The sequence below is a fragment of the Mesoplodon mirus genome, assembly GCF_964341445.2.
Source record: "Mesoplodon mirus genome assembly, chromosome: 2".
NCBI classification, from domain to species: Eukaryota; Metazoa; Chordata; class Mammalia; order Artiodactyla; family Ziphiidae; genus Mesoplodon; species Mesoplodon mirus.
In genome coordinates this window covers 115,809,905-115,822,740 of record NC_138977.1, presented here as the reverse complement: position 1 = coordinate 115,822,740, position 12,836 = coordinate 115,809,905, and the positions used below count along the sequence as shown (strand labels likewise).

Here is a 12,836-nt window from a genome sequence, read left to right as displayed (position 1 = left end):
CTTTATCATCATTATTATCACAACAATGAATTCATTGCACTGCTTTGGAGAGACTAACTGAAATTGGACTATTACGTTTCGGCCAGTTTGACCCAATTTGATCTTACAAATTGGCCAGTGGGTATAATCCAGGGCCCGTCCTGCTATTTGGTAAACGCTAATGACAAATAATACACTGTACATTGTATATTTTATCTCCACAGTGCCAGCTGTCATGGCTAGAACCCTGGTCTCATTTCTGAGTATTTCCCACTATAGAATCTCGAAAAAAGTGGAAAAGTAGAATTAAAAAAAAAAAAGCATAGGGAAGCCCTACTTATCTCCCTTTGGGTTGACTCTCTTGTTATGAAAGTGAGGAGGCAAAGCGAGAGAGAGGCATGGACATATATACACTACCAAACGTAAGATAGATCGCTAGTGGGAAGCAGCCGCATAGCACAGGGAGATCAGCTCGGTGCTTTGTGACCACCTAGAGGGGTGGGATAGGGAGGGTGGGAGGGAGATGCAAGAGGGAGGGGATATGGGGATATATGTATACATATAGCTGATTCACTTTGTTATAAAGCAGAAACTAACACACCATTGTAAAGCAATTATACTCCAAAAAAGATGTTAAAAAAAAAAATGAGGCAAGATTGACCTGCTGGGAGGACCTGGAGCTGATCGTTTGCTGTTTCCCTCGGTAGCACATTCGTGTGGGCTGGGAGCTGCTGCTGACGACCATTGCCAGAACCATCAACGAAGTGGAGACCCAGATGCTGATGAGAGATGCGAAGGGCATCACCCAAGAGCAGATGAATGAGTTCAGAGCCTCCTTCAACCACTTCGACAGGGTACCTCACTCCCTCTAGTTATTTGAAAGGCACCACTGGGGACATGAAAAGATGTATTTGAAATAATATTCATGCTATTATTTTAAGTTTTAATGCCCTTAAAGGTTATGGGGAAACAGGATGATTAAGGCCAAAGGAAAAGAGCCTCTGAAATGAAGTGTGCTAAGCTCTGGTGTCGCTCCAGGTGACACAAAGTCTAGGTCTGTGGGCTGTTTTATACAGAGCACTTAACGAATAACTTTGTAGTTGGGAGCAACACTAGATTTGTTCTAAGTGAAAGTGTATCCTTAACAAAATGTGGTTTTGGGATTTAGGACATTTTCTAAGTACTTAAATACAGAGCTGTAATGAACTTTTCCTGATTAACTATTGAGGTGAAGCACCTGATGAAAATTAGCCTACTCTTTTGCCATAAAATTTAATTTTCTTTTTTAATTAACAAAATTGATTCATGGAATGTTGAAGGAAAATGCACCAACAAAATGGTGATCATATAAAAAGTTAAGTGCAGCTCTTAAAATATTATCTAGTATTTTGATTTGAATACAATTGAGTAAAACCAGTTCTTCACAAGAAAATGCCCAGTTTGCTTATCATCTAGTTAAAAGTGACTCCTAAGGCCACATTCCATTTGTTAAAAGATCCGTAACAAGGTAAGTATATTTCATTACTTTGCTTGGGACCCTGTTTATGGTTTACAGATATCAGTTAAATGGTTCTTTTTTTTTTTTTTTTTTTTTTTTCCGTACGCGGGCCTCTCACTGCTGTGGCCTCTCCCATTGCGGAGCACAGGCTCCGGATGCGCAGGCTCAGCGGCCATGGCTCACGGGCCCAGCCGCTCCGCGGCATATGGGATCCTCCCAGACCGGGGCACGAACCCGTATCCCCTGCATCGGCAGGCGGACTCTCAACCACTGCGCCACCAGGGAGGCCCAGTTAAATGGTTCTTAAAATGCCTCTGCTCTAGACCAGCCATATTCAGGCCTATCAAAGAGTTCAGAAAGTAGACTTCTGATCAGGGAGCTGAGGCGTAAATAAAGAATTATACACAGAGTTGGACATTAAAGTTAGCTTGGCTTCAGCACAACTGTACTGTACAAAACATGCTGTAACACTGACCTGACTTCCTTCAGGTTGAGTCATTTTCCTCCCGTGGAGGGAAATAATTGATCATCGTTCCTACACACATCCACCCAGGCTTATGCGAAGACAGCCCTCAATCGTTTGGGCCACCTCATAGGAAAAAAACCCCAAATTTATTTGAATCTAGGATAACGAGACTGTCTTTTGCAACAAAAGTTCAAAGGCAGACAATGCAGAACCTGCCAAGTTTAAATTAAGGATTTTTGTGTCTTGGAGGGACATGGGCCTGAGAGTAGCTGTGGGGTAACTTTCCAGTGTGAGTCCTAGCCATGCTTTAATCTTTGGGGGAATTTTACAAGTGAGGACTGCCTGGGGCCGCGAGAGCATGAGGATTTCTCAGAACACTTAGAGTGTGTTGGGCCATCGGTGGGTGGCAGTGGGCAGCTCCTGACGAAGTCATTTTCACTGGCACTGGGTAGTCCCTCCTGCTTTCTTGAACGTGTGGGTCTCCTTTCATTTTTGACTGCTGTTTACCCTCCTTTCCTCCTTTTTCCTTTTTAAGAAATTATTTTCTAACATCCCTGTGTCGGGTCTGTCCGTCCTCTAAGTCAGTGATGACATTTACAAATTATTTGGCAAATCTCAAAGTGTCCCTTCTTGTATTGGATTTTGTTCCCTGGTCAAGTAGAGTTTTTTATTTTGCCTCTAACTGTCAACTTCTTTTTATTTATTTATTTATATATATAATTTATTTGGCTGCGTTGGGTCTTCGTTGCTGCGCGTGGGCTTTCTCTAGTTGCGGCGAGCAGGGTCTACTCTTCATTGAGGTGTGCAGGCTTCTCACTGCGGTTGCTTCTCTTGTGGTGGAGGACGGGCTCTTGGCATGTGGGCTTCCATAGCTGTACCACGCAAGCTCAGTAGTTGTGGCTCGCAGGCTCTGGAACGCAGGGTCAGTAGTTGTGGCGCACGGGCTTAGTTGCTCCGCGGCATGTGGGATCTTCCCTGCCCAGGGCTCGAACCTGTGTCCCCTGCATTGGCAGGCAGATTCTTAACCACTGCTCCACCAGGGAAGCCCTCAGCTTCTTTGTTCTTTGTATTTGTCGGCAGAGGAAGAATGGCCTGATGGATCATGAGGATTTCAGAGCCTGCCTGATCTCCATGGGTTATGACTTGGTAAGACAGAAGTTGAAAATTTTACTACCATGTGATATTCTCTTTAGCTTAGATTTGTATTATAGGAGACAACTGCCTTAAACTATGGCAGCTCATTTGGGGTTCGTTGACTTACATTGTCTAGGGTAACATTTTTGAAGGTTTGCCTGGTACCATATAAAAATAACTTCACAGAGCCAGAACATATATTTTCATTCAGTCATCGGTCAGCTGGTTTTTTTCTAGTGAAGGAAGAGAACATAAACTTCCCTGATGATTTTTAAACAGCTTTAACTGAGAGATAATTCACATACCATACAATTCACCCATTGAGCGTATACACTTCAGTGTCTTTTCCTGCCGATTTTTAAAGTATTTTTTCCTCTAGTATTTTAGAAGGTAAAAAGTTTTTAGTAAAAATCAGCTAAGAAATCTTACATTTCCCTGTGGGCTGTGAGTGTGCCCTTATAACCTCACTTCTCTATTACCTGCTAATGTGTAATGTTGAACATAAGCTGCTTTGATTCCTCTCAGAACTGTCAAATAAGCATCATGAGAACCCTCCTCTGACCTGCCTTCTCTTTTGCAGTATTATTCTCAACTGTAGTCTGAGAAAAGGCCTAACCCTCTTTGAATTCCTCTTCCATAACTATATTCAGTCCCAACGGCAACATGGGTTAGAGAGAGGAAGGAATTCTGACATTCAGGAGCTTCTGGGTTGATACTACAGCAACGTTTAAAAATCATTTGACGGCAGTAAACTTAAGTCACCCATAAGGGGAATCTGTTCCAAAAATGGAAGGGAAGTGCAGGGAATATGTAAGTTTTCAAGCAAAAAGGAACTTGCATGCCAACAGGTAAAAACAGGAGAACGGCACTGCTGGGAGTTGTGTATGGTTGAAGTAAATGTTTCTTTGCAACCTTGCCTCAGGGTGAAGCTGAGTTTGCCCGCATCATGACCCTGGTGGATCCCAACGGGCAGGGCACCGTCACCTTCCAATCCTTCATTGACTTCATGACCAGAGAGACGGCCGACACCGACACCGCCGAGCAGGTCATCGCCTCCTTCCGAATCCTGGCTTCCGACAAGGTCTGCATGGACATGTTTTCTTCTGCTTTTGTGACAGCCCACTGCTTCATTCTAATAAAAAAAGGAAACAGCATTGCAAATAATAACCATTTTGATGTATTGCATTTTGTATCACAACAGCACTGAATTCAGAAATCATGTAAACATAACAGTGATGCACCCAGAATAGGTTAAACACAGACATTCTGTCCTGGCATTTGTGCTTGTCCTTACGGGGAGTTTTATAGAAGGAACCAAGAGTATGTATTTTGCAGTTTTTTGTGTGTTTTTCTGGTTCGACCCTACTTCACATTCTGGGTTGGTAGATATGACTCTGAAAGAAGGAACAATGCAATTCAAGTGTTATAAAACTGAGAACCTTCTCTCAAGGATCAATGACCCTGACACTGTGCCCCGCCCCTGGAGCAAAGTTAAATAGAGCCGTTCATTCATTTAAAAAATTGGCTACTTTTTCAGTATCTGAAGCCTAGAAATTAAGTAGGAGTTTAATTGCAAGTACAGAATTTTCAAATCTCTTTCCCAAAACAATATAAAAACATCTCAGTATGTATAAACTCAATTTGGGCTGTGATTCCTTTACCGTGTTCTAGCTGAGAGGGAAAGGAAGTTAGGATTCTAAAACACATCAGCATGGGACTTCCCCTGCAGTCTATTGGTTAAGACTCCACCTTCCAATGCAGGGAGCATGGGTTTGATCCCTGGTTGGGGAACTAAGATCCTACATGCTGTGCAGTACAGCCAAAAAAAAAAAACACATCAACATGGTCATGTTTATTACCTTAAAAAACCCTTATCAGACAAGATAAACTATCTCTAAAATAATTACGTTTGTTTTAAAATGAATCCTTTATCATAGGGGTAGGGGTGGAGGGGAGGAAGTCCAACTGATGTAGGAGATAATAAACCAAGGCTTATTTAACCCCCAAAAAATCCCTACTGTAAATTACAATATGATATTTGCTATTTATCTTGACCAGCCAATCTTTTTTTAAAAAATAAATTTACTTATTTTATTTATTTACTTTTGGCTGTGTTGGGTCTTTGTTGCTGTGTGCGGGCTTTCTCTAGATGTGGTGAGCGGGGGCTACTCTTGGCTTCTCTTGTTGCGGACCACGGGCTCTAGGCGGGCAGGCTTCAGTATTTGTTGTATGCGAGCTCAGTAGTTGTGGCTCGTGGGCTGTAGAGCACAGGCTCAGTAGTTGTGGTGCATGGCTTAGTTGCTCCACAGCATGTGGGGTCTTCCCGGACCAGGGCTAGAACCTGTGTCCCCTTCGTTGGCAGGCGGATTCTTAACCACTGCACCACCAGGGAAGCCCAGCCTATCTGTTTTATGAGAATTACCCTATTTCCTCTTGGACATTTGACATGAAAAAGAAAAAAAAAAAAGACTCCATTGTTCAATGTCAGTTTTGTTTTGTTTTAGAAAGAGCTTTTCTCCAGTGGTAACATGCTGCTAGCTTTTAATAAACTGTGTAGGAAAGTGACTCCATTTTCTAAAAGCGCACATCACATATATTTTAAAAAAAAACCACATTGATAATTTCAAATTAAATAATCCTGCGTTTTCCTCAGCATATGATGTAAACCAGCCTTCCCTTAATCTTTCTGGTATGAAATTTACGTCATAGTATTTTTCACTTGCATTGTGGCTCAGTTCGAGAAGTACTGATGGTACTGCTCCCTTTGCCTTTATGAAGTATATTAAATTTCCTGCTGGCCAGATGATGAATTACAAGTAAAACTCAGCCTTTTGTTGGTTGTCCAGTACTGTGTACATTAGACACCCTGCCTTTAGCCCTTTTTATTTTTATTTCTTTTAATTTTTAATTCATATTGGAGTATAGTTGATTAACAATGTTGTATTAATTTCAGGTGTATAGCAAAGTGATTCAGTTAGTCCTTTTTTAAAATTACACAAATGCAAGCAGTGTATTTAAACCATTTATGTTCCTGTGTTTTCTGCAGTTGATTTTGCAAACACACGTGTATTTTTTTTCCAGCCGTACATCCTGGCAGAGGAGCTGCGCCGAGAACTGCCCCCTGACCAGGCCCAGTACTGCATCAAGAGGATGCCCGCCTACTCGGGCCCAGGCAGCGTGCCTGGTGCCCTGGATTACGCCGCCTTCTCCTCCGCGCTCTATGGGGAGAGCGATCTGTGAGGCCGGGGTTCTGTAATCACTGGTCCCAGCAGAACGCAATAAAAGCTCAAGTTATAGTTTGTTTCTTGGAAACTTTGAGAAGCTTTATTCAGTTAAGAGAGAGAAAACTTTTTTTGCAGCTCAGTTATTGACTGCAATGTAATATGGCTGAAGTTTTTCCAGTAGATGACATAGCGTACTTAACAAATAAGTTTCTTTATTTCTGATTCTAGCCAAATGCAATGAAATATCAGGGTTTTTGTTGGTTTCTTTGATAAAACAAAGCAAATTACTTGAGTAGTGTGAAATTAAGAAGACCTAGGGGCAGAAGAAATGTACAAAATGGGAAAATTCCAAAATACCCAAGATTCAAGAGCAGAATAATAATAGTAAATTTTGATACTTTAAAAAATATTCTTCATATATATAATATGCTTATATGGTTATCCCTAGGGGAATATATTTGGGATACTGGTGTTTTACTTTCTTGCTTATCCAAAGATTAGCTATGTTTAAGATAAATGGTACTGTCGCCTTTTTAGCTGAATTTAATATTGTGAGATGGAACTTCCAGGGAATAGAAACAGACTACCCAAAAGATCTTTAGTACTTAAAACATTTTAGATAGAAATTATAGTCAGCTCTTCATTATTTAGGACTATGTAGTCTAATTAGCGGGTTTCAATGCCTTACTCATCCTCCGAAGTAGGGACCTCAGAAAACATGGAAGTCAGTTTAATTGCCGGGGAAGAAGATGGAATCACTAGGTAAAATGAGTTTTTTAGGATTATTTATTGATTCCAGGTTTCCGTACTTTGTCTAGAGCTTGTTAGTATGTTAGGTTCTCAAGAGATGACAGTACATAAATGCTCTGTTTTTAAACAAACAGGTGTTGATAGTAGTTCATAACAGGGTGACAAGTCAAAAACTGGTACCTTTATAAGCTCTCCAGGCAGAACTTCTCCTTTATACCTTGAGTTTTATGATATGGTGAAGAGAAGGCATTAGAAGGGAAGAGTTAGTACGGAAGGACTAGTTCTCAACAACAGTAGAGGTAAGTTCTTTCACTGTAGAACCTTTACATACTTCAGGTGAATTCATTTCGTGTAGTAGGAGTTCTTAGATGTTTCTGCCAGCACTCAGTGCATGTTCCCGCTGTGATTGGATGATGCATCCTAACACATCCTGAGTCTGGCTCTGTGCGCGTGGAAGCCCCATGCAGAAGATGCCAGTGGCTCCCACCATCAGCCAGATCTGTCAGTGTTCGTTCATTTTCCTGCTTGTGCTACCGTATGCTGTACCTCCCCTGTTTTTCCATCTTGTTGACAGCTTGTAGAGAATAAAGCAGGCATTCTTTTTATATCTGAGTCCTTAATGATCAGGACATGAATTATAAACAAAAACAGTTGTAAACAGCAATTAAAGTGTCGCTAGAAAAGCAGTAATGTGTTACCTACAGTTTGTTTCCTCAGATTTTTGTAGATTTCCACCAGTAGTTGGAAATGTGATATTTTCCATTTATAACTGGTAACTTAACACCTTTATACAATTGGCCCACTTAGAACCTTCAACCTTTATAAATTTCATTTAATTTGCTTCATTTTATTAAGTAGTTGATAGTTTACAAATTCCTGAAATATCTAAGTCCTTGAGTTCAGTGCCAAACACTTTTGGGGTGTCATTTAGATGAACTGTGACTCCTTATTTTACTTCAAGCAGGTGCTATATTCCAGCCATAAACATTAAGGAAAAAATGGGAAGTTGTTCTGCCTTTGAGGCTACTAGGGGGATTTGTGGTGTTTTGGAATGGGTATAGGTAGTTCATCTACCTAAAACTTTAATTTCTTTACAACATTCAGGCAAGAGAATGGATCAATACTGTCTGCTAACAAATGAAAAAAGGAAATAAACTCTGAAAACACTTAACATGTTTATACTCTCATTTTAGAAGTTATTTTTATTTCTGAAGCTGAATTATTAAACTTAATTTGTAAAAGAAAAGGATTCCCTGTTTTTTTATTATTTCAAAGAATAACCAGCTTCTTTGGTTAACCACAAACTTTTCTCATGTAAAATTTCCATCATCATTAAAAACTCTCATTTGGTTTAGTATTTGCCTTCCTTAAATTATTAGAGAGTGGCTTGTTGGGTAAAGGGTAAATTTGAGATGAGGAATTAAGGTTTGACTCAGTTAGAGGGGAGTGATAAATGGATTACGAAACTAAATGGATTAGGAAGAAATTTTTACCCAGGAGATCACTTCAGAGTCCCCAGCAGGTATTTTGAAAATGTATGCATACCCAGCCCTAACCCCAGAGTTTCAAGTTGTGAAGGTCTGGCTTATGACCTGGACATCTGAATTTTTTAAAAGCTCCATGGAGGATTCTAATAACCCTCAATCGAAAACCACTGGATTAGAGGTAATGGAAAGGATCATTAGTAATTAGGAAGTCTCGGACAATTAGAGAAACTCTTACTGGAAAGGTTAATGGTAGGACCGTATGAATGGCCAGGCCAACCCCTGCATCATCTAGTTGGTAATATACAAATGCTTGGCAATGGCTGAATTTCAGATGGGTACAGTTGGCTTCATATTCTTTCCTGCTATGTACCTGATTCGTGTATGTTCATGAAATAAGCTGGAGATGAGCTCTCTACAGCCTTTCAGTGAAAAGAAATAAATCTAAATGATATAAAGTCAGAAACTTGTATTTGAAGAAGTAGTAGCTAACTGTTACCAAGCTGACAAAGATTTGCCCACAGTTGCCTTGGAATATTTGACAGGAAGGCATTGAGTGTGTCTGTGTCCATGAACTTTCTCAGATGCAGGAACCTACACAGTGATTGCACTGTCCTGTGTGAGGCGTTCTCATATTTCAGCTGGAATCAACAAAGAAGGAGACATGTTTTTTTTTCCCTTTTGGATTCATTCATTAATAACTCAATACTTTTTTTGAATTTTATTTATTTTTTTATACAGCAGGTTCTTATTAGTTATCTATTTTATACATATCAGTGTATACATGTCAATCCCAATCTCCCAATTCATCCCACCACCACCACCACCACTTTCCCCCCTTGGTGTCCACATGTTTGTTCTCTATATCTGTGTCTGTATTTCTGCCCTGCAAACCGGTTCATCTTAATAACTCAATACTTAAGCAACTGACAAACCATCATTCTTTTTAAGCAGGGAGCTGGAGGTGGTTGTGATTTGTCAACGAGAATTCCTAGCCAAGGATTCCCCGGGACCTTAAAGTCTTTCTGAAGTTATCTCCACAGCACTGCAGCCTTCCCTGTTGCTAAAACAAATGGGCAGAAGTGATGGTAAATCAGAGCATCCATAAGAAATAAATGGCTTTTTTTTGGTCATCTATTTAAACATGAGCAATTCTTTTCAACTATTTTCAAGAATAATCCTTAGGACAAAGAAAAAACCCACTGAAAAATGGGCAAGAGACCTAAGTAGACATTTCTCCAAAGAAGACATACAGATGGCCAACAGGCACATGAAAAGATGCTCAGCATTGCTAATTATTAGAGAAATGTGAATCAAAACTACAATGAGGGGACTTCCCTGGTGGCACAGTGGTTAAGAATCTGCCCGCCAATGCAGGGACATGGGTTCGAGCCCTGGTCGGGGAAGATCCCACATGCCGTGGAGCAACTAAGCCCGTGTGCCACAACTACTGAGCCTGCACTCTAGAGCCTGTGAGCCACAACTACTGAGCTTATAAGATTTTATTTGGATTTCCCCAGGCCCTGAGCACACATTCCTTTCACGGTGAGTATCAGACGGTTTTAAATGCCTGGCCATCAACAGGCTCATGAATAGATGCTCGACACTGTTAATTATTAAAGAAATGGCAATCAAAACTACAATGAGGTACAACCTCACACTGGTCAGAATGGCTACCGTTAAAAAGTCTACAATTAACAAATGCTAGAGAGGGTGTGGAGAAAAGGGAACCCTCCGGAACCCTCCTACACTGTTGGTGGGAATGTAAATTGGTACAGCCACTATGGAGAACAGTATGGAGGTTCCTCAGAAAACTAAAAATAGAGTTGCCATATCATCCTGCAATCCCACACCTGGGTATATATCCAGAGAAAACTATAATTTGGAAAGATACACGCACTCCAATGTTCATTGCAGCACTATTCACAATAGCCAAGACATGGAAACAACCTAAATGTCCATCGACAGATGAATGGATAAAGAAGATGTGGTACATATATACAATGGAATATTACTCAGCCATAAAAAAGAATGAAATAATGCCATTTGCAGCAACATGGATGGACCTAGAGATTATCATACTAAGTGAAGTGAGTCAGAAGGAGAAAGACAAATATCATATCACTTATATCTGGAATCTATAATATACAAATGAACTTATCTACAAAACAGAAACAGACAGACACAGAGAACAGACTTGTGGTTGCCAAGGGTTGGGGAGGGGAGGGAAGGATTGGGAATTTGGGATTAGTAGATGCAAACTAGTATATATAGGATGGATAAGCAGCAAGGCCCTACTATACAAGGGAATTATATTCAATATCCTGTGATAAACCATAATGGAAAATATGAAAAAGAATGTATATATGTATAACTGAGTCACTTTGCTGTACAGTAGAAATAAACAGCATTGTGAATCAACTATACTTCAATAAAATAAACAAAAAAAGAATAATCCTTAGAATGAGTTAGCCAATTTGAAAAGCAACACTGAATAAAGAAGGCAGCACAGGCCGGTAATAGGAATGCTTTCTGAGACAACCACAGTTTTCAAATTTCACTAGATAAAACCTGTGGTAATTGTTTACATGATTTCTTTTAGATTTGATGTGTATTATACAAAAAGGCACTTAAAACACAGTCATCCAAGCATACAACATTTTCCTGTGACAATCTTGAACTTACTTCATCTTTTAAAATATTCAGTATGTACTATTTCATGTTAGCCAAAAAACATCCATGCTAGATACCAGAGCAATTAATTTTTGGAAGTTCATACTTTACTCTTTTATTAAATACTTTGAAAGAGTTTGATCAGAATGTCTAAGGAAATTAATGGAATTATTTCCTAGTTTTATACATGATTTTTATTTAATTTTTCCCAAACACAACTTCAGTACACATAAACAAGCGCACACACTTATAAAGGAGTGCCACTCCTTTTAGCATCTCCCTTCACGAATAACTTAAAAGTGTAGGTACATATTACAATGCATAAATAAATGAGAAAAATTTACATAATGAAAATTTTAATTCTATTAGCACCCGGCATTTTAACTGCCTTTACAGGGTTTGTTGCAATATTTATTTCTCTGGTTTTTATACTATTCCTCAAAATGTGTTAAGAGTTTATTTGAATTGAAAATGAAGTCAGATTATTATTATTTTTTTTTAACAACAGAAAGTAAGGCTGATTTAGTTAATTATTTAGCCTGACTTGGGTAATTAGGCTACATGGGGGACATTTTAGATTTTTTCAATTATCTATTGTAAATCTGTGGCTCCAGTGTTTTGATGAGAATATAATTAAAGCACATGATAATATAAAACATTTTACTTAAAAAAAGAATTGGCAAAGGTGTGTTCAAATTAATTTCCCCGAACTCTTCCTGAGTATATTGGACTAAATAAGGAGTCTTTAAGGGAAAAATAGTAGGCATCATTCATAGTTGGTAAATCGAAGGGATGGCACAGCTACAGCTTAGAAGAAATCTGTGTTCCTGTTTGACAGATGGCCCCAGTGACATGGGCCGCTCTCCTCAAAAGTGACATGTGGAGAAAGAAACTTGTGTATGTTTTAAGCTATTATATTTAGAATCTCTGTTACAACAGTTTAGCTTTACCCTAAATAATATGGTATTAACCTTGACAGCTTTCTAACCTGGTTGTATAGCTACATTTAGGATATTTTAGATTGTACTAAACATTTTCACTTCCTTTTTTTTTAATCTCTCAACATATCTGTATGAGTTTTGATAATGAGAGATAATGACATTTTGTACCAAATTCAACACATTCCTTTATTCATTCATTTTACAACCACTGCATTTCTTTTCAGTGGGGAGCTGTGTGGACACCAAGCTGTTGCTATGGAATTATATGTTTATTGCCTCTTCTTCCAACATCTGGCAGCCCCCAAATGGTTATCATAAACTAACTGTTCATTGCCCCACTTACTCTTGATAACTATGGAAGGCTCTGGGGTGGAGTCTTGACAGGCAGCTGGGGTTTGTGAGGTCAAGCAAATCCGACAGCAGACCTCAGGCATGTAGCCTAGGCAGTGCTGGCCTTCTTGTCAACTCTTCCTTGTCTGTCCTATCTATCAAAAGAAGGAATGTTCTTTCACATACCTAAAATTCTCTTGTTAACCACATTTTGGGACATATCAATTTAAAGATAGAAAGAAGATTTCAGGGGAATTCCCTGGCCATCCAGTGGTTAGGACTTGGCGCTTTCACTGCTAGGGGCCCAGGTTCGATCCCTGGTCGGGGAACTAAGATCTCACAAGCTGTGGTGCAGCC

General features: G+C 39.6%; 1 protein-coding gene across 4 annotated transcripts in view; it reads left to right on the top strand.

The window, feature by feature from the left end:
- ACTN2 (actinin alpha 2) overlaps positions 1-8,193 on the top strand; it is a 79,107-nt gene extending 70,914 nt beyond the window's left edge. For all 4 annotated transcript variants that reach the window (XM_082629565.1, XM_082629567.1, XM_082629566.1 and 1 more), the window contains 4 exons: positions 687-833; positions 3,024-3,089; positions 4,000-4,158; positions 6,159-8,193. In XM_082629565.1, coding sequence (XP_082485691.1) covers positions 687-833; positions 3,024-3,089; positions 4,000-4,158; positions 6,159-6,317 — 531 coding nt within the window. In that variant the 3' untranslated portion in view covers positions 6,318-8,193. The remainder of the gene's footprint in view (positions 1-686; positions 834-3,023; positions 3,090-3,999; positions 4,159-6,158) is intronic.
- The last annotated feature ends 4,643 nt before the right edge of the window (positions 8,194-12,836 follow it).